Source organism: Myotis yumanensis, unplaced genomic scaffold (assembly GCF_028538775.1).
Source record: "Myotis yumanensis isolate MYYU_CA2020_CCGP unplaced genomic scaffold, mMyoYum1.0.hap1 SCAF_1, whole genome shotgun sequence".
In the NCBI taxonomy this organism is placed as follows: domain Eukaryota; kingdom Metazoa; phylum Chordata; class Mammalia; order Chiroptera; family Vespertilionidae; genus Myotis; species Myotis yumanensis.
The window spans coordinates 79331051-79353736 of NW_027223752.1; the positions used below are offsets into that span (position 1 = coordinate 79331051).

Sequence of the window (22686 nt, forward strand, 5' to 3'; positions counted from 1 at the left end):
GAGCTCCTTAACGAGCTCGGTTTCGGAACGAATTAAACTCGTAAGTCAAGGCCCCACTGTACTTAAAAACATATTTTTTTTTATTGATTTCAGAGAATAAAGGGAAGGGAGATAGAGATAGAAACATTAATAATGAGAGAGAATCATTGATGGGCTGCCTCCTGCATGCCCCCCAGTGGGCATGGAGCCTGCAACCTGGGCATGTGCCCCAACCAGGAATCGAACTGTGACCTTCTGGTTCATAGGTCGGCGTTCAACAACTGAACCAGAGCGGCTGGACCCTTCCCATACTTTTATTCTCAACCTTTTCATCTCTGTTTTCTTGTGTAAATATGTCTCTTGTAAATAGCATATTGTTGTTTTTATAAATAAATATATATCTATTTATCTGAGTATTCCTCTCTCTCTCTCTCTTTCTCTCTCTCTCTCTCTCTATATATATATATAGATATATAACATCCTTACTGTTATATATTATATATATATTTTTTTTTACTGGAGAATTTAGTCCACTTATGGTAATTTCTGATCTATTTGGATTTATTTTTATCACCTTATTTTGTTTGATTTTTTCTATCATTTACATGTAACTTTCTCATATCTTGCCTTTTTTGAGATTTAATATTCATTCTCATTATATTTTTATTCTTTTAGTGATTATACTAGAAAACTAGCATTCACACTTAACTTTTTAAAATCGAATAAGACCTATCATAGAATGCAATGTAAATTGTGCTTCCTGGAGTTGTGCGACATGGTGACACTGAGGACCTTACATATCCTTTCAATTTAATCCTATTGCAGCCATGTGTTTCAATTCTCTCTTTTAAAATCCCACTCAATCTTTGCTTATTTATATTTGGCCACATATTTGCTCATCATTTCTTCTTGCTTTTTAGAACTTCCATCTGGGATTACTTTCTTTCTGCCTGAAGTATACCAGTACTTGTCTGAAGTCCCTGTGGACTCACAGAAGCAACAATTTATTGCCATGTAACCCTTAGCACCTCTGTTATCCTTTCATCCTAAAACTCTGCTGAAATTCTTATATTTCTCACTTGAAGTGGCTCCCTGATGACAGAGGAGAGCACATGATGATATTTTAAATAGCATCAGTAATAACAAGTTGGTGAAAGATGGAGTGAGATTAGGACCAGTGGATTTAGAGCCTTTGTCAAATCTAGTTAAATTCCACTGTGGTCACTGTTGACCAAATAAAAAGTGGTGATAGTTAATTTTCAAAATGTTTCAAAACATTTAAAATATGTTTTTATTAATTTTTAAATAGAGAGGAAGGGAAAGGGAGAGAGAGAGATAGAAATATTGATCAGAGAGACATTGATCAGCTGCCTCCTGCACGCCTCCTACTGGGGATCGAGCCAGCAATTAGGGCCCTGGACCTCTGGGTCTATAGGATGCTCAGTCCACTGAGCCACACCAGCCAGGCTTGTACATTATTCTAAATAGCTAGTGTAGTGGCTTTGCATTGCATCAACTTGACTAGAGTGAGCTACATTCCCCAGGATTCTTTTTCTGTATGTTTCAACTAAGATGAGTTTCAAGAGAGATTCTTTGCAATATTTCAAGGGCAAAAGTGAAGCAGGAACTATATTTCTAGCTCACACATTTTTTCATTTCTTTGCTGGTTTATTTCATTGACGTGAGGTAAGACCAGACTGCAACTGTCACATTTATTTATTTATTTATTTATTTATTTATTTATTTATATCCTTTAACTTCTCTGAGTTGAGGGCAGGTGTGAGTCTGGCTCTGTGGTGAAGGCCCCTGGCTTCTGCAGTTCAGAGACAATGAGGACTGACGCTGGCTTTAGGCTGTCTTTATAGCTTTAGCTTTGCTTGTGAGTTTCCAGTTTATTTTTATCCCCCCCCCCCAATTTTATATTCATCTTTCCTTCCTGACTGCCTGTCCTGTGGACTTCAAACTACAGCATCCGATGCAAAGGCAACAGTCTTACTGAGACTGTAGAATCAACTTCCATGATTGTGTAAGGTCAAGTCACTGTCATAAATCCCTCAGTATATTGTCTCCTAATGGTGCTGCCTCTCTAATGGAACTCTGTCTGATACAGCCAGTAATTCCACTTTCTTATTTTTCTTGTTCTTTTAGGCCAATTTGGAGCCCAAAGTGACTGAGACCATGAGGGTAGGAAATCATTCGTTGGTGTCTGAGATTGTGTTGGTGGGACTCACCAGATCTTTGGAGATGCAACTAGTCCTTTTTCTAGTTTTCTCTGTATTCTATGTAACAGGCGTTTTAGGAAACCTTCTCATTGTGTTCACAGTGATCTCTGATTGCCACTTACACTCCCCCATGTACTTCCTGCTGGCCAACCTCTCCTTTATTGACATGTGGGTTTCCTCCATTGCAGCTCCCAAGATGATTTCTGATCTTTTCAAGGAGAGGAAAGTAATCTCTTTCCAAGGCTGCATTGCTCAGATGTTCTTCATTCATGTTATTGGAGGAACTGAGATGGTTCTGCTCATTGCCATGGCCTTTGACCGTTATGTTGCTATATGTAGGCCTCTTCACTACTTGACCATCATGAACTTCAGAACTTGTATTTTACTCTTGGTGGCTGCCTGGGCCATTGGAATCATCCACTCACTGATCCAACTTGTATTTGTTGTAAACTTACCATTCTGTGGCCCCAATGAAGTTGACAGCTTTTACTGCGACCTTCCACGATTTATTAGGCTTGCTTGCACAGACACTTACAGATTGGAGCTCATGATCACTGCCAATAGTGGTTTCATCTCCCTGGGAACTTTTTTCATTTTGATTATCTCCTATATCTTCATTTTGGTCACTGTTTGGCAACGTTCTTCAGGTGGCTTGTCCAAGGCCCTCTCTACCCTGTCAGCTCACATCTCAGTGGTGGTTTTATTTTTTGGTCCATGTATTTTTGTGTACTCTTGGCCATTTCCCACAGTGCCAGTGGATAAATTCCTTGCCATTTTTGATGTAATTATCACCCCATTTCTGAACCCTGCCATCTATACATTTAGGAACAAAGAGATGAAGATAGCAATGAGGAGAATATTCAGTCAGGTGTTGAGCTTCAGGAAGTTCTTTTAAGTGATTTTGATATCAAGAAAGACAAGCATCTCTAACATTTCCTGCCCATACTACCAACATGAATCCAATGAAACACAGCACCATGGATACTTTAGTTAATAGTTTAATTACTAATGTCCAAGATTTTCTTAATGTGTTTTCTGCAATATTCTGCCATAACCAAGGAGGATATGGTATTTTCCTTTCTTATGCAACGTGATGGAATAAAAACGTATTACTATAGCATTGTTTCCACATTTTCCTACCCCTCATTAATAAAGAGGATTCTGAACTGGGCTTTATAATTCTTTCCTTACTCTGTTCTGAGGCGAACTCTCTCTCGTCAGGTTGATTTTTGGAGTTTGTGATGCAGAATCTGAAGAAAAGTGCTTTGAAAATATGACAAAATTTGCAATTATTAGGATAGTTTTTTATTGTTGAGGTTTATAGTGAGATGTGTGGGAGTAGCTGAAATGCATGAAGAAAACAGGTAAGAGTTAAAGAGGGGATTTTATAATTTTATTTTTTTGAAAAGGGGATGGAAGATGGGGATATCCAAAGGGAAGGGCTACACAGCCCTAAGCCAAAGGAAATTGGGTCTATGATGGCAGCAAAAATATAGTTAGGACAATGAAACAAGGAAGGACATAGAAGAAACAATAAGAAAGCGTAGGCTGGGCTACTTTGGCCCACTGAGAAGTCAGGGAAAAGAGGGCCTTGGAGACAGGTTCAGGGGGTTAGCCTGGGACGAGCTGCAGCTGCCCATTGGTCCCCTGGTTACATGTTTCATGGGTTCCTTAGAGGTTAGGATATATGTGTCTGTGGGGGAAGGAAAGGGGGAGGGGCTGGCATGGGCATACTCTTTGGAGGGACAGCACACCAAAAAGTGCATTTTAAAGAATTGTCTAGCTTTTACCCTTCAATAAACATTGCCATTCAATAAATGGAGCAAAGAGTTAAAGTTATTTTGAATTATTTTTGGTTTTAAAACAATCACAACATCAGCCTGAAATTGGATCACTGGGTTATGGCTTCTTAAACATTTCAGTTAGCGTATGTGATAACTATAATTAAGCCTTATAATTACTCTAGTTATTTCAAAAGCTGTGTTGCATGTCAGGGGATTTGAACAATGAGGGCCAGGTAATGGGCAAAGACAATGACCTATTTAATAGTGTTGTCCTAGATAGAGCTAATCCTTGCCCTAATTATATTGAAACCAACAATGATTTCTCAGAGTTAGGTAAAGTCTTTCCCCCTGCACACCCAAGTGACATGGTTAGACTCTTGAACCAGACTGACTGACTTCAAATCTTAGCTTTGCTTTTTACTAACACACAGATGACTTAGCCTCTTTATGCCTAAATTTTTTCATCTATTGGATAGACATAAGTTGAACTACCTGAAATATATATTTGACTATTTTTTTTAAATCCTCACCTGAGGATATTTTTCCATTGATTTTTAGAGAGAGTGGAAGAGAGAGGGAAAGACAGGGCCTGGCTGGGGAGAAGCTTGCAACCGGAAGCCTACATGCCCTTGACCGGAATCAAAACCAGGACCCTTAAGTCTGCAGGCTCTATCCACTGTGCCAAACCAGCTAGGGCTATTTGACTGCTTAAATTTTTTTTTTAAAAAATATCTTTTTATTGATTTCAGAGAGAAAGGAAGAGGGAGAGAGAGATAGAAACATCAATGATGAGAAAGAATCATTGATTGGCTGCCTCCTTCCTGCAGGCTCCATACTGGGGATTGAGCCTGCAACCCAGGCATGTGCCCTAACCAGGAATTGAACTGTGACTTCCTGGTTCATAGGTCTATGCTCAATCACTGAGCTACACTGGCCAGGCTGTATTTGACTGTTTTTAACTTACAAAAATGGCAGTTCCTTATGGCTAAACATACCTTTCTCACAAGCTGTAAAGATTAACTGAGTTAATATTTGTAAAATACTTTAAACAATTCTTGCTCTATAGTGTTCTATAAGTGCCTGTTAACAAAATGAAATAAAACATTAAACCACATCTTAGTTTTGATAACCTACCAAGTTATCTACAAATTTCTTTCTAATGCCTTCTTTTCTAACTCCATTTATCAGACTTTGTTCAAGAACTTGCTCTATTCCTAACAGTACTATTATATTTAAAATGATATTTAAAATATCTTAAATACAGAGGCTTCAAAATGCCACAATTCAATGTATTTTTCACATATTCCTTTTCTTATATTCAAATTGACTTTTTCTATGCTATGCAATAGTTCTGTGAAGCTTTGTTTTGGATGGTACTTTTTTAAAAAATATATTTTTATGGATTTTTTTAGAGAGAGGAAGAGAGAAGGATAGAGAGATAGAAACATTGAGAGGAGAGAAATACTAATCGGCTGCCTCCTGTACATCAACCGGAGCCTTTGCCCTGATCATGAATCAAACCTCTTGGTTCATGTGTTGTTGCTCAACCACGGAGCCACACCAGCCAGGTTGATGGTGCTTTTTAATGTACTGGAAGAAGTTACCAAGCTGACTAGGTTTAAAAAAATTTTTTATAAATAGGAATTCAATTAATCAAAAAGGTATTAAATACTCATTATGTTCTCAAGACTGTTCTAGGAACTAAAGAAAATTCTGTTAGAACTATACAACTCAATTGTAAGAAGGAACAATAGATCTCTGCGGCAAAAAAAAAATCACTGCAATTAAGTAAGGGGTATGGTAAGATGGGCAGACTCAACAAAAGGATTTGAGTAGAGGACATTTGTGAATTTGTGAATGCTAAAGCCCACACTGACCAATCTTCTGAGGTAAGTTCATGCCCTGAGAAGCTCATGGAAAGCTCTGGAGCAGTGGTTCTCAACCTTCCTAATGCCGCGACCCTTTAATACAGTTCCTCATGTTATGGTGACCCCCAATTTCATTGTTATAAATTGAACATAATTAAAGCATAGTGATTAATCACAAAAACAATATGTAATTACATATGTGTTTTCTGATGGTCTTAGGCGACCCCTGTGAAAGGGTCGTTCGACCCCCAAAGGGGTCGCGACCCACAGGTTGAGAACCACTGCTCTGGAGGATAAGGGCAAGTTGATACCACAGCATGATACCTACTCTATCTCTTGCCTAACCAGGATCCTCAAAGCCTGATAAGATTTGGCCCTGCCAGCTTCATTGACCCCTTTTCACTCTTAGACATTTTGAACTTTCTGTTACCTGAATACAGCAAGCTCTTGGTCTGATACCTGTACACTGGCCCTTCTCTCTACCTGCAGAGCAATTTGTCTGGGCATATGCCAGGGCTGGCTGCTTTTCCTTATTTAGGTTTTGCCTTCAGGTTTTTCAAATTCAAGAAAAGACTTTCTATCTAAAAAAGTTTCTTCTTGCCCTGCTGGCGTGACTCAGTGGTTGAGTGTCAACCTATGACGGTCATGGTTCAATTCCTGGTCTGGGCACATGCCTGGGTTGAGGTCTCAATCACCCGTTGAGGGCGTACAGGAGGCAGCCAATCAATGATTCTCATCATTGACGTTTCTATCTCTCTCTCCTTCTCCCTTCCTCTCTCAAATCAAAAACATATTAAAAATAAAATAAAATAAGATTAAAAAATAAAAATAATAAAAAAGTTCCTTCTTGCCTTTCAATTTCAGTCATTCTCTAGCATGTGCTTTGCTTAACATCTTAATAACTTTATCTCTATTTGAAAGATTGTTTTAACTATTTCCCCCCCCACAGGAAATATGTCCATAGAGCAGAAAACATGATTTTTTGTTTTTGTTGTACTTAGTGGGATGGCTGGCCTAAAGTGGGAAGTCAATAATTATTTGTTTTTGTCCAAACAGCAGTAGTAAATACAAGATAAGAGGGAAAAAGAAACACCTGTTTCCTTCCAAATCACAAGGAATGGAAAAATCTAATAGATTTGGTAGAAACGTTAAAGTGAATGTATTTAGGATAACAAACTGGCAGAGTCTAAAGTATGTTTGTAAGTTAAATATAGGTAAGCACAATAAAAATCAATAAAAATTATTTCATTTAAACATAACTGTCAAAATTTGTTATATTTCTCTTAGAATTTTTCATTATGCATTAAAAATTATACAAAATAATTTGTATATTATTTCATAGATCACATTGTTCTACAGTCCATTTAGTGATATGATTTGGTCATTTAACAATATGATATGTAAGTTTTTTCATGATAAATCTACTTCTAGCATGTAATTCTTTGTGGCTATATGGTAATTTATTGTATGGGTATAGATATATATCACTTAGCATTTCATTGCTGACATTTAAGTTATTTTCAATTTTTAGAACAGTTCTGCTATGAAAGATCTTGACATACTTTTTATTTTATTTATTTATTTTATTTAAAAAAATATATTTTTATTGATTTCAGAGAGGAAGGGAGAGGAAGAGAAAGATCGAACATCAATGATGAGAGAGAATCACTGATTGGCTGCCTCCTGCATGCCTCCCACTGGGGATTGAGCCCACAACCCGGGCCTGACCAGTAATTGAACCATGACCTCCTGGTTCATAGGTCAACACTCATCCAAGGAGCCATGCCAGCTAGGCTTGACATACCTTTTTATATACACACTAGTGGCCCGGTGCACGAAATTCACTCGGGGTGGGGGGGTGGGGGGGGAGTTCCCTCAGTCCAGCCTGCACCTCTAAAATTGGGGACATCCCTCTCGCAATCTGGAACTGCTGGCTCCTAACCATTCACCTGCCTGCCTGCCTGATTGCCCCAAACTGCCTCTGCCGGCCTGTCTGATCACCCCTAGCTGCCCTCCCCTGCAGGTCTGATCTCGCCCCCAACTGTCCTCCCCTGCCAGCCTGATCACCCCTAACTGCCTCTGCCTGTCTGATCGCTCCTAACTGCCCTCTCCTGCCAGCCTGATCTCTGCCCCAACGGCCCTCCCCTCCTGGCTTGATCTTGCCCCCAACTGCCTCCCCTGCCAGCCTGGTTGCCCCCAGCTGCTCTCCCCTGCTGGCCTGATCTCGCCCCAACTGCCCTCCCCTGCTGGCCTGATCTCATCCCCAACTGCCCTCCCCTGCTGGCCTGATTGTGCCTAACTGCCTCTGCCTCGGCCCCCACCACCATGGCTTTTTCTGGAAGGAAGTCAGACGTCCGGAAGATGGCCGGTTGACCCGGTCTAATTAGCATATTACCATTTTATTAGTATAGATAGGTTATATAGGATAGGATTGCTTAAATGGGGGGTGGGGTGGGGGTGGAAAGCCTTTTTCAACAGGAGGAGATGTTCTTGGCAGACAAAAATATATAATCCCTATATCTAGACTGATAACCAGCCATATGCATTATACTGCCAAAACAAACTGGTCACTAAAAAATTGAACTGCTTTCTTACACCTTACACCAAACAGCTCTTGCCCTTAAAACCCCTCCTCAGCCTCCACCTTAGGTTCTGCCTTTGCAGTTGCAGTTCACCCAGATTAGGTTCTTATTGGTCGGTTTCTGTGCCAGTCAGCGTCAAAAGCTCTGCCTCCTAGGCAGTCATTGGCTCCTCACAGTTCATCCAGATTTTGTTCTGATTGGTTGGTTTCTATGCCAGTCAGCATCCCTGGGTCTATCTCTGGGCCTGATCAGCAGCCCCTGCAGAGGCCCAGAGAGAAAGAGAGATATGTCTGCTGGCCAGGCCCGGAGAGAAAGAGAGAGGCAAGGGCTGATCCACAGCTGCCACAGAGGCTGTGGATCAGACCCTGCTTCTCTCTGCAGGCCTCTCTCTGGGTCTGATCCGCAATTCCTTCAGCAGTCAGTGCTGGGTTACTCAGCCCCCAGCTGCGGCAGTCAGTGCTGGGTCGCCATGGCAACCCAGCACTGACTGCAGGACTGACTTCCAGGCGGTTGAGCCTTCGGTTGTTTTGGACAGTATGGACCCTGGGTTTTTATATATTAGGATGGCTTTGTTTACTTTTTAATGACAACTTAATGTAAATGAAATTGCTGTGTATTTGTAAGGCTTAATTACTTTTGCAAAAATGCCCACTAAAGTGGTTGGGTCAATTTAAAATTCCATCACCAGCAGTGAATTGGAGCAGTAGTTGCTCCCACCTTTGCAAACAATAGATATATAATTAATTTGAAAAAGGTAAAAATGAAAAAGAAAAAATATAAAAATGTTATCCCTATATAATTGAAAATTGTCCTACTATTTGCATGAACTATTACATATTTATAAAATATGTAACATATATTTGAGTTATAAAGCATAATAAGAAAACTACCTCTGAGCCCATCTATTATTGCATCTATACTTTCCTATCCCTTTACCCTACCTTCCACCCAGAAGTAATCACTATTCTGGATTTTTCCCTTTACCCTACCTTCCACCCAGAAGTAATCACTATTCTGGATTTTTCTGTTTATGCTTCTTTTGCGTTTTTGAAAAATAATTTTATAAAAAATATATTATTCATAAACAATATGTTGTTTAATTCTGCTCATTTGTAGTTTACATACATATCTCTTTGAAAATATATATAATTTATCAGAACTTATTAAAATACTAGAGGCCTGATGCATGAAATTCATGCAAGGGGCTTGGCTCCTGCCCACTGTGGCGGCCGCCTCTGCCTCGGCCCCCATTGCCTCAGTTTCATCCAGAAGGTCGTCTGGAAGGAAGTCTGGTCTAATTAGCATATTATGGCTTTGTTATTATAGATATATTTTGAAAGAATTTGTCTATTTTATCTATTCAGTTTTAAAGTTCATTGGCATAAAGTTTTTATAGTAGTTTTATTTAAAAATGATTTATCTATATTATGTAGATACTAGAAACTCAATGCACGAAATTCATGCAAGGGCCTCGACCCCTGCTGCTGTGGCAGCCGGGGTCCTCTGCCTCCGCCCCCACCCACCGCAGCAGTGGCAGGGGGCCTCTGCCTTGGCCCCCGCTTCTGCCTCAGACCCAGCCTGCCGCCATGGTGGCCGGGGGCCTCTGCTGCCTCTGCCTCAGCCCCTGCCCACTGTGGCTGTGTCTGGAAGGAAGGACGTCTGTCTAATTAGCATATTATGTTTTTACTAGTACCCGGTGCATGAAATTCGTGCACTGGGGTGGGGGTGGGGGGAAGGGGTCCCTCAGTCTGGCCTTCACCCTCTCCAATCTGAGACCCCTCAGGGAATGTCTAACTACCTGTTTGTGCCCACACTTTTAACAGATAACAGCTCCATTGTTGTTCCTTTCTTATGCTTAAAAACCATTGGAATTAGTAGGTATTCAAAGTGTGTATACATTTTGGGGGGACACCCTGTATATCTCTAGTCAGTGGTGAAAGAAACCAACAGCAGATTTGGAACCCCCAGACAGGGAACCTTGCTCATTCCCCACATGTCTCCCCACTTCACTTTCCACCTTCGTGGGCAGCAGGAGAATCAATGTTTTCTCTCATTACTTTGGAAAAGCATGTCCTGTCACCCGTTGCCCAGCAGGAGTGAGCTAGGCCCCAAGCAAGCAAGGCTCAGTCAGGGCAGCCTTCACTCATGGGTGCTGGCACCCAAAGTGCACATTCCTCCTCTATAGTTGCCCCAGCTATCCCACTGTTTCACTGAGAGCTCGGAATTCCTCTCTGCCTCTGGGCTCTTGATCTTGAACGCTGACCGAAGGCACCTCAGAGAGGGCCGCCCGCGCCCACCAGGTGTGTCTGTCTGCACCTGCTCCTGCCTCAGCACCTGCATTAACTCCCCAGAGGTGATCTCGTAGCTGCACTGGCCTCTGTGGGAGCAAGGCATCGCCACTCTGCCCTCTCACTGTCATCTCACAGTCGCCCACTCTCAGCACCCAGAACACCCAGACACTCTCCAAAGGACGTGAGCGCATCAGAGGGGATGTGTGCACATCCTGTGGAGGTGTTAGGCATGCCGGGTTGATGGAAGTGCGGTGGAGAGGCGGGGGGATCTTGTGGACGCCTTGGTTTGCAACTGTTGCAGGCGTGGGAGGGTGACAATGTGCTGGGGGATGTTCCCACGCCAGGGGGGTATGTGCACACCAGAGGCCTCTGGCTTTGCAGATCCGCAAACCCCCGTGGTGCGGCCAGGAGGACGTCAGTCTGGCCCGCCACAGTGGCTGTCCCTGCGATCCTGCACCTTCTGGGCCAGGAGGCGGATATTGCACAGTCACTCCTGGGCGCTGATGGCTGCCTCCCCGCCGTGAAGGGTCACGGATCCGAGTCCCATGACCATGCACAGCCTCAAGTGCTGCCCCCCGCCCGGCAGGGTCACAGATCCGTGTCTTGGTCCCATGGACAGCCTCAAGCACTGACCCCACCCGGCAGGGTCACAGATTCGGGTCCCTGACTGCAGACAGCCTCCTGTGCTGCCCCCCTGCCCACCAGGTCACGGATCCGGGTCCCGGGACCATGGACAGCCTCAAGCACTGCCCCCCGCCCGGCAGGGTCACAGATCCGGGTCCTGGGACCGCGGACATCCTCAAGCACTGCCGCCCCACTCGCGAGGACATGGATCCAGGTCCCAGACCGCGGACAGCCTCAAGCACTGGCCCCCGCCTGGCAGGGTCACAGATCTGGGTCCTGGGACCCCGAACAGCCTCAAGCACTGCCCCCCGCCTGGCAGGGTCATGGATCTGGGTCCCGAGACCGCAGTCAGCCTCAAGCATTGCCCCCCGCCCGGCAGGGTCATGGATCTGGGTCCCAGGACAGCGGACAGCCTCAAGCTCTGCCCCCCGCCTGGCAGGGTCACAGATCCAGGTCTTGGTCCCGTGGACAGCCTCAAGCACTGACCCCCACCTGGCAGGGTCACAGATTCGGGTCCCAGACTGCAGACAGCCTCAAGTGCTGCCCCCCGCCTGGCAGAGTCACAGATCCGAGTCCTGGACTGTGGACAGCCTCCCGCGGTGCCACCCATCTGGCAGGGTCACAGATCCGGGTCCCAGACCGCAGACAGCCTTGCCTGCTGCTGCCTGCCTTCAGTATGCAAATTAGCTGCCATCTTGTTGCTTCAGGGTGGGGGTCCCCACTGGGGTGCTTGGCCAGTCTGGGTGAGGGGCTGAGGGCTGTTTTCAGGCTGGCGGGCGACTGAAGCTCCAAACCTCTCCTTTTTTTCTTTTTTTTTTATTCTGGCATTTATTTACCTTCTATGCCTGTCACTGGAGCTGAGAGCCGGCTTTCTCTCTGAGGCTCGGCTGCTGAAAGCAGGTTTCTGGCCTTTGTTTACCTTCTGTATTCGAAACTTTGTTGCGACTCCAGCTCTGAGATCCCGGCTGACTGAAAACAGGTTCCTGGGGTTTTGTTTAGCTTCTGTATTTGTTACAATGTTTCAAACTGCAAGCTCAGAGGCCAGCAGCGCAGGCAGGGAACGTTGGAGTCCTCAGTCACTGAAGCAAGCAAGCAAGCCTCCTGTTAGCTTTAAGCTGCCTGGCTGCCGGCCGCCATCTTGGCTGGCAGTTAATTTGCATATCACCCAGATTAGCCAATGGGAAGGGTAGCGGAGTGACACCAATTTGCATGTTTCTCTTTTATTAGTGTAGATTATTATAGATATTCCCTTCTTAGTTTATCTCTCTGTATGTTTCTCTCCTTTTCCCTCCCTCCCTTCCTTCCTCTCTCTCTCATTTCTGTATTATGTATCTTACTATCTTTCCATCTTTCTATCAATCATCTGTCTATATTTAAACAGCTTTATTGAGGTATAATTGACATACAAAGAACTATACATATTTAATTTATATAGTTTTATGTGAATGGATATATATAACACCCATGATACCATGACCACAATCAAAGTAATAGACATACACAACACCTTGCAAAATTTTTTTGTGTCCTTTAGTTTTACTTATTCTTTTTTTTTTTGTGTGTGGTAAGAACACTTAACATGAAATCTACCCTTTTTACAAAATTTGAAGTGTACAATATCATATTGTTAACTATAGGCACATGTTGTATAGCAGATCTCTAGAACTTATTCATCTAGCATAACTGAAACTTTATACGTATTGGGAAAAAAACTCCCCATTTTCCAGCTCCTGCTAACCACTATGGTATTCTCTGCTTCTGTAAGTTTGGTTATTTGATTTTATTTGTTTGTTTGTTTACTTATTTTTAAATATATTTTTATTGATTTCAGAGAGGAAGAGAGAGGGGAAGAGAGACACACACACACACACATCAATGATGAGAGAGGATCATTGATTGGCTGCCTCTTGCGCACTTCCTACTGGGGATTGAGCCTGCAACTTGGGCATGTGCTCGAACTGGGAATTGAACTGTGACCTCCTGGTTCATAGGTTGATGCTCAACCACTGAGCCACCTGGCTAGGCTATAAGTTTGGTTATTTTAGATACCTCATGTAAGTGAAATCATGCAGTATTTGTCATTCTGTAAATAGCTATTTTACTTAGCATAAAGGCCTCCAGGTTCATTCATGTTGTCATAAATGGCAGGGTTTTCTTCTATTTTAAGGCTGAATAATATTCCAATGAATATAAATATCACATTTTCTTTATTCATTCATCTGCTGGTAGATAAGATATGGGTTGTTTTTATAACTTGGATTATATGAATAACGCTGTAATGAACATGGAAGTTCAGGTATCTTTTTAAGGTACTGACATGGTTGTTCTATTCTTCTTATTTTTTTTGAGGCACCTTGAGACTGTTTTCCATAATGGCTGTCCTGATTACATTCCTACCTATAGTGTACAAGGGTTCCAATTTCTCCATATCCTCAACAACACTTATCTTTTTTAAAAAAATACAATAGCCATCTTAATAGGTGTGAGATGGTATCTCATAGTTTTGATTTTAATTTCCATGATAATTAATGATGTTGAACATCTTTTTATATACCTATTGGCCATTGTATCATCTTGAGAAAGAAGAACAAAATTGGAGGCTTCATACTCTCACATTTCAATTTATATTTCAAAGCTATAGTGATTAAAACTGTATGGTACTGGTATAAAAATAGACATATAGACCAATGAAATGGAATAGAGAACACAGAAATAAACTCATGAATATGTGGTCAGCAGATTTTTGATAAGAATGCCAAGAATACACAATGGTAAAAGGATAGTCTTTTTAACAAATGGTGCTAGGAAAACTGAATATCCACATGCAATAAAAATTGAAGTTGGGATTAAGGATCAAGATGGTGGCATAGGTAAACATGGTACTAGCCGCCTCCGACAACCACATCAAAATTACAACTAAAATACAGAATAACCATAATTCATAACTGCCTGAAATCTGGCTGAATGGAAGTCCTACAATTAGAAAATTAAATAAGAAAACACATTGAGACTGGTAGGAAGGGTGGAGGTGAGAACAGGCTAGTCCAACAACCACATGTGGTGTTTTTTTTTTTTTTTTTTAATCAGGAGGGATATCTTGGCTGTGGAGGCCTCCTGTGAGGAGGAAAGGGTCCCAACCCCACATCAGACCCCTCAGCCAAGGGTTCCAGTGCTGGGAAGAGAAGTCCATTTAACGTCAGGCTATAAAAACTAGTGGGGATTGTGGCTGAGTGACATGGAGGCTGCTGGAGACATAGGCAGTTCTTCTTAAAGGGCCAGAGCACAGACTTACTCAGACTCTATCCTTCTCAGCTCCAGCACCGGGGCAGCTGCTTGAGGGGAATCTAGGTACGTACAGGGAGGAACTGGATTGTCTGGCATTAGAGCAAGAACTCAGGGGCAGCTTTCTCCCAGCAGCAGTGCTTGCAATAGTCATTGTTCCTATGCTGAGACCTCCCTGTCACAGAGTTGACTGGCAGGGGTCATGTCAGAGTCTCCATCAACATGGTTCAACCTGTTCATGCCACCCTGGTGATTCTCTGAAACCCCGCCTCACTCAATTTACAGTCTCACTCAAGCGGTTTACAGCAGCTTTTCTATATGAATGGTCTGTCCTGGCTCAGGCTCCAGAGTATCCTAAAATCTCTCAAACAAGCAGCAGCTGGTGTCAGCATGTCTCCATACCACACAATGAGAGACCCAGTACAGGCACTACCAGCAGCCTGTTGTGCTTCAGAGTATAACCCCTTGTTGTATGGATCCCTGTAGAATTATGAAGTGGCCTTCCTTGTCTCTTATTATGGTCTTCACTTTGAGGTCTATTTTGTCAGATATAAGTATTGCTACCCTAGCTTTATTTTTCATTTCCATTTGCCTGAAAGATGTTTTTCCATCCCTCACTTTCAGTCTGTGTAAGTCCCTTGTTCTGAGGTGGGTCTCCTGTAGACAGCATACTAGTATATATGGGTCATGTTTTCTTATCCATTCGGTCACTTGATGTCTTTTGATTGGAGTACTTAATCAATTTATGTTTAATGCTTTTATTGATAGGCACTTGTTTGTAGCCATTTGTATTCTTTATGCCTCTGTTCCTTCCACCCTTTCTATTTCTTCTTTTACAACATTCCCTTTAGCATTTCTTGCATTGCTGGCTTGGTAGTGATAAACTTCCTTAGCATATTTTTGTCTGTGAAGCTTCTGATTTCCCCTTTGATTTTGATTGATAGTCTTGCTGGATAGGGTATTCTTGGATTCAGTCCTTTGCTTTGCAACACTGTATACTTCATTCCATTCCCTTCTAGCTCGATATGTTTCTTTTGAGAAATCATTTGATAATCTGATGGGGGATCCTTTGTAGGTAACTTTCTATGTCTCTCTCTTGCAGCCTTTAAGATTCTCTCTTTGTTGTTAACATTTGCCATTGTAAATATGATGTGTCTTGGTGTGGGTCTTTTTGGAATCATTTTGCTTGGGAATCTCTGTACTTGTGTGAATTTTTTCTCCCCCATATCAGGGAAGTTTTCTGTCATTATTTATTCAAATAGGTTCTCTAATCCTTGCTGCTCTTCTTGTCCTTCTGGCACTCCTATTATACGTATGTTACTTCATTTCATGCTGTCCCAACACTCTGTTAGGCCCTCCTCCTGCTTTTTATTTTTTTTCTCCAATTGGTGTTCATATTGGGCTTGTTTCTCTACCTTATCCTCTAATTCACTAAGTCAGTCCTCTGCTTCTTCTAGTCTACTGTTGAAAACATTCCATAGCATTTTTGATTGTAGCTATATCACTTTTGATTTCTTCCTAATTTTTGCTTAGGTTGTTGATTTTCTTGTCCATCAGGTTTATGAACTGTATGACCATTACTATGAATTATTTTTCTGTCATATTACATGCATCCATTTCACTTATTTCCTTTCTTGGCAATTCCTCTTTTTCTTTCCTCTGGGGATTGTTTCATTGTCTCCCCATTCTAGCTATCACCATAAGGTTCAAACGCTGAGTTGTGGGGGCCTGAGCCATGTGCAGTGGGAGTGTTGTGCCACCCGAGTATCACTGAAGAGCTTTAACACCAAGACGTGTGGCTGCTGTGGGTCAGTGGAGCCACGTATGCCGACAATAAGAGACACCAGCGCTGAATGCGACCTTGTATGCACACCTAGAATCAGGGACCCTGCATGTGCCATGCTGAGAAAGAGTCCCTGGGGGTGTGCACTGAAAATCAGGGTCCCTTAGTGAGCGCCAGGTGTCAGAGTCCCCATGTGCATGCGCTGAGAATTGAATATTAGAGTCTCTGTTGCTTGGTGCAGCCTTGTGCCAAGAATCAGGGACCCAGTGTGCACATGTGCCCCGAATTGGAGTCACTGGTGCTCAGTGTGTGCACACTGAGAATCAGGGTTCTTGTGTGCAACCATGAGAAACAGAGTCCTTGCATGTGTGTGCTGAGAGTCAAGTCACTGGTGCTCAGTGTGGCCCCTCACTCAGAGAATCAGGGTCCCCAGTTGGCTTGGGGGGCCTGGTTGCACAGCTGCCCAGTGTCTGTGGGAGGCCCACTCCTGTGCTGCAGGAAACAGACTCCTCTGTGTGCACACCCAGAGTCAAAGTCAGGTAGTACAACTGCCCTGTGTCAGTGAGAGGCCTGGTTGCACTTGTGCCATGGGAAACAGAATTGACTCCCCATGTGCGCACACCCAGAGTCAAAGTCAGGTAGCACAGCTGCCCTGTGCTGAAGGCCTGCTCATGCGGAGTGGGTCTAGCAGGTCCTATGCTGCTGCAGTGGGCCAGTGGGGAGGTGGATGGGCTCTGTGACTCACAGAAATCTGTGCCCAGGATATCTGGAGTGTTGGTGTCTATGGGTCTGCAGCTGTGGTAGCAGGTCTTTATCCCGAGTGGCTGTAGTGTTCCAGTTTGCATTTGAGACCAGATTGGGTGTTGATGAGGCTAGGTTCCTAGTCATAAGCAGTTCTGCTCTTCAAGATGGTTTGGTTTCTCAAACCCTGATCTTCTGATTCATAAGTTGACACTCAACCACTGGGTTACACCAGCTGGGCAACTGCTTACAGTCTTATGAGATCTTTTTTTGTTGGTAACTAACATTTTTCTCTCTTGCTGCTTTTAAGATTTTCTGTTTGTTTATAATATTGGCATTCTAATTATGATGTGTGTTGGTGTGGGCCTGTTGGAGTTCATCTTGTTTGATACTCTCTGCACTTCCTGGATTTGTATGTCAGTTTTCTTCACTGGGTCAGGGAAGTTTTCTGTCATTAGTTTTTCAAATAGTATTTCAATTTCTTACTCTCTCTCTTCTCCTTCTGGAACCCCCATGAAGTGAATGTTGGTATGCTTGAAGTTGTTCTTTAAACAATCCTCATGTTTTGCATTATTTTTCCTTTTTGCTCTTCTGATGGGGTTTCTTTCTGCTTTCTTATATTCCAAATTGCTGATCTGATTCTCTGCTTCATCTACTCTATTGTTGATTCCCTGTAATTTTTCATTTCAGTTAGTGTATCCTTAATTTCTGACTGGTTCTTTTTTATGGTTTCCATGTCCTTTTTTTAAATATATATTTTATTGATTTTTTACAGAGAGGAAGGGAGAGAGATAGAGAGTTAGAAACATCGATGCGAGAGAAACATCGATCAGCTGCCTCCTGCACATCTTCCACTGGGGATGTGCCCGCAACCCAGGTACATGCCCTTGACTGGAATCGAACCTGGGACCCTTGAGTCCGCAGGCCAATGCTCTATCCACTGAGCCAAACCAGTTTCGGCTCCATGTCCTTTTTTATGCTGGGGATGTTCTCACCAAGTTCCCTGAGCATCCTTATAACCATTATTTTGAACTGTGTATTTCTTAGTTTGCTTGCCTCCGTTTCATTTAGTTCTCTTTTCTGGATATTTTTCCAGACACTTTTATTTGGGACCTGTTTCTTTGTCTCCTTATTTTGGTTGCTTCCTTGTGTTTGTTTTTATGTATTAGGTCAAGCTGATATGTTTTTTGAACTTGGTAGAGTGGCCTTATGTAGTAGGCTTCCAGTCCAGTCTGCATCTCTGCCTCTCCACCAGTCTCCTGTGGCTTCTTCTTTATATCCTTAGTTACAGGACTTCTGTTAGCTAGATTTCAGGTATTGTGAATGATGGTTGTTCTGTAGTTTAGTTGTAATTTTAATGTGGTTGTGGGAGGTTCTGACTATTGTATTTACATACAACACCATCTTGATTGTCAAACATATTTTTAAAAGAAATATTTATTAAATATTGACAATGTGTTCTGCGCTATGCACCACTGATTGCTAGACTATACTGAGTAGTTTATGGCAAAATATGGTGGTGGTGTTGGAGCCAATTGATTGTGATTCTTTGTAAGAGTTACTATGATGCACTAATATCTGAGGAATGATGATAATAATAGAAACAGAGAAAAAATAGGATTATGAAAGAGAAGTATATAAGAATCCCTTTTATTAAATGTGGTCAAGGGAGGCTTTTCTGGAAAAAGTTTGTTTTCAAACTTTCTGACAACATTTCTTCTTATACCACACTAATTTAGACTTTGTAACTTGACAGCACTCTGATGAAATATTTCTGAAGTCTAAGGTCACAAGTTTTGAGTCTTGTGGACTGAAAAGCATCTCAAAAGCCAAATTGTTAAAGTAAGAGGTAGTTTTATGTTCTGTGGTTTCTTATTTGCTGTCACCTCCTTGTTCTCATTGAAGAGAATGCTTTTGCCATGAAATCTTGCTAGTACTAGAGTAGAGCAATACACTTTCCCCTACTTTTTAAGCAGTCTAAAGTGTTGGATTTTCAGTCAGTTACTGCTATTGACTCATTTTAAAGCAAAAATCTTTATGTACATCCATCTAAGGCACCATTAAATATGGTACCCAGAAGATACTTTTCTTTCTTCTGTTCTTTTGTCCTTTTTTTCCCTGGGTAAAAGTCAGCATTGACTCTGAGGTATAATTCCCAGGAAAATCCAATCAAGAAAAGATGGTTATTCCCAAGGCTCAGACCAATCATTTGGTCACCAATATTCAAGTTTGCTAATGAGATTCTTTTTTACTTGAGAAAAACAATATTAAGCACTTTGTTATAATCTCAGAAGGTGAAGCTATCTTCCCTGGAACCTAGAAAAATGTTCCTACTTCAATTGCTATCATGGAAAACATATGTAAAAACAAATGTTTTACTATTTAGACTGAGCATTAATTCAACTTATTCAACAGTCTCTCTCTAATGATTGCTCAGTTATTATTTACTTTCTTAACTTAATCTACAGTTTAATTGTTATTCAACATATTTTTACATATGTATTCTGACAAAGCACAAAGGGGAGTATGAAGGTGAGTAAGTTATAGCTCTTTTTAAGGGTATTGTGAATATGTTTTTGGAAGGGATGACACTAAGCTGGGTGTGAATGAAGGGTGGGTTTTGGCCTAAAACATTGTCTTCCAGGAGGGGGAAATAGCATAATAATTTCATTGTTTCTATTTAATATTCCCTTCTATTTCCCTATTCTGTATTTCTTTTTAGTTTTTAATGCTAAATAAATTCCGAAGTACTGTTTTAAGTTTCTATGTTTTAAAACTCCAAATTTCTGTCATTTGGTTCTCAGCATCCATCAAACTAATCCTTATTTTTCCCTTTTAGAAATTATAACTTTTATATAATGGCAGTTTTATATCATCTCACAAAACTTGGAGAAAATTGATCACCGTTTGAGGAGGATAGATTCTTTTTGGTCTAACTCAGGTAAGAGAGAGTTCTGATTCCCACTGCCTTCATTTGCAAATAGGATTAATAACATTTCTGTTCTGGAGTGTGAATCATTTCTAGGGCTCAGAGAAGACTCATCTATGTTGTTTTTGATCCAATTCAGGTGAAGCTGTCAATGGAATGCAGTGAACTACAATTGTCATGTAAAAACTTTACCACAGGGCACTAAGATCAGAGGTATAAGCAAAATTTCAGAAGTTGAGAGTTAGTTTATTGATGTCTCTTCCTGGTGTGCAAGGAGGGCTGGTTGAGAGTAGGAGAGTTGTGTTAGCCTGGAATAGTACTGAAACATGGCATAGTTATGGACATATATAACTAAAATAAAAAATATTATTAGAGTTTAATTTACATAAACCCAGGCAGCTGCGTTAATTTTCCCCTAATACCTCATGTACAAGTGGCTCAACATGTAAATGGTTTTAACTAAAAACACTCTGGAAAAAATAATTCTGGAGACTAGGAACTTAGAACAGACTATATCTGGGTAAGAATGACATAGTGGAGGACTTCGGCTAGTCAGCAGACAGTGTGAGGGCAGCAGACAATTAAGCAGTAGTAGATGTCAGCATGACAAAAGACTGTACAGAAGCTGGAGCTGAGGTTGTCGATACCAAAGACCCACTTTGTCTTCTATGAAATTCTATTAAGTACCTTGGTAGTAAAAGCTACTTCCTCATAACCTTGAAGTTATTTTTGATTTAAGTTGTCAGTGACTTACAGCGTAGTGTAGTGAAGAAAGGCTGCACTCTGACATCAACTTGTTTTTTATTTATTTTATTTTTTAAAATGTTTTTATTGACTTTAGAGAGAGAGGACGGGAGAGGGAGAAATAGAGAGAAACACCAATGAAAGAGAAACATCGACCTGATCGACTGCCTCCTGCATGCCCCTGGTGGGGATTGAGCTGGTAACCCGACCATGTGCCCTGACTGGGAATGAAACTGGCAACCTCTTGTGCATGGGTTGATGCTCAATTGTTTTTTAAATTAATAGTTTTGTTAAAGAGAAAGACATGTGCAAAATAAAAAATGTATAGAAGTACAGAGAAGAGAAAAAAATCACCCCTAGACTCTACAGAAAGATAGCAACTGTTAAATGTTTTTTAAAATTGTTTTTTATTTTTCAATTATAGTTGACATACAATATTATATTAATTTCAGATGTACAACATAGTAAGTAGACACTGACATACCTTATGAAGTCATCACCCTGATAAGTCCAGTACCTATCTGATACCATACATACTTATTATTATATTATTATCTGTACTTTGCATCTTTGTGACTATTTTTATAACTGGAAATTTATACATCTTAATTGGATTTTTATTTTAAATTCTAGTTCTTTGTGATCTTGTAGAGAAAATGTTATTTGTCTCCAAGATCAGTCTTCATTGTACCAGAAGGTACTTGGGAAGATATTAATTTTAAGTTTGGAGCCCTAAAGAAATCGAACTCTCTAGGTAGCTTTTCTTTAATCATTTTATTTCAAAGCAATAAATAAGGATATTGTTTTTGAGAGGTACAATATACTTCAAACCTCAATGCCATGATTAAGAAGGATCCTATCAGTGTGTATTAAGTGGCATTTGCATCCCTGGAGAAATTAGAGAGTAAAAAAAGTACCAGACAAGACTGGACATATTACATGAATCTTGGAATCAGATGGTTGATATAGATTATTTCTGAAGGTTCATCTCAAATAATTTATATCCATAAAAAACATTATATGTGATATTAGACTGATATTGGACACAGCTCTGCTGGAAGAAGCAGATGCTATTTTCAATACAAAGTAATAATTGCATGTAAAGGGATTCATGAGCAATATAAACAAGATCCGTTGGAAGTGAACTGAATTTAAATAGAGGATGGTTATTCTTGAAATCCAAATTTTAGACTGGAAGGTGGAAATCATGAAGGGAAAGAAAATAGGGAGGGTAAATTTCAGGAGGCATAATATGATAAATAGAAGTTACAGAAAGAAAATGAACTAATTTAATTAAAATGGAAAGAGGAGGTGAGATGAAGGGGGAGAAAAATATTTTGAAGGTCTAATCTTACCTAGTGTAAGGGAAAGCAGGAAAGAAATAAAACTTATTGGGAGGGAAAATAGTTGGCATCTTATTTTAAAATCAGAGTAGAGACATTTGTCACTGGAAAAGGGACAATTAACAACAATAAAAAGAAAAGAAAAGTATAACAGGACTTCTGTGTTAATAATTGGGCTGATTAAATGAACACCATCTTAACCAAACCAACAAAAATTAAACATGAACAAGTTATATTTTTCTTGTTGACATTATTGCAAGCCCAGAAAACCCAACACATTTTAGTGAAAAATGATTTTACACAATAGCAGAATGTAGTAACAGACAAAAAAATACCTCCTTCCCCATTTTAGCAAGAAGAATCTAGAAATGGAGATGAGGAGGGGAATTACACTCACAATGTCAAAGAAACTATATAAAATACATGGGAATAATTTAAACAAAGAGGCATATAACATATATGAACAAAGGGAAAAATCTTATTGAAGGACATGAAATGAGGTTTGAACAAATAG

General features: G+C 41.0%; 1 protein-coding gene across 1 annotated transcript; it reads left to right on the forward strand.

The window, feature by feature from the left end:
- Positions 1–2157: 2157 nt before the first annotated feature.
- Positions 2158–3096, forward strand: LOC139003490 (olfactory receptor 4F3/4F16/4F29-like). The gene has a single exon (XM_070405430.1). It carries the CDS (start codon positions 2158–2160, stop codon positions 3094–3096), a length of 939 nt encoding a protein of 312 aa, XP_070261531.1.
- The last annotated feature ends 19590 nt before the right edge of the window (positions 3097–22686 follow it).

What these genes read in the sequence shown, in the direction of transcription:
- LOC139003490 (XM_070405430.1), top strand. Translation starts at nt 2,158, where the DNA reads ATGAGGGTAGGAAATCATTCGTTGGTGTCTGAGATTGTGTTGGTGGGA.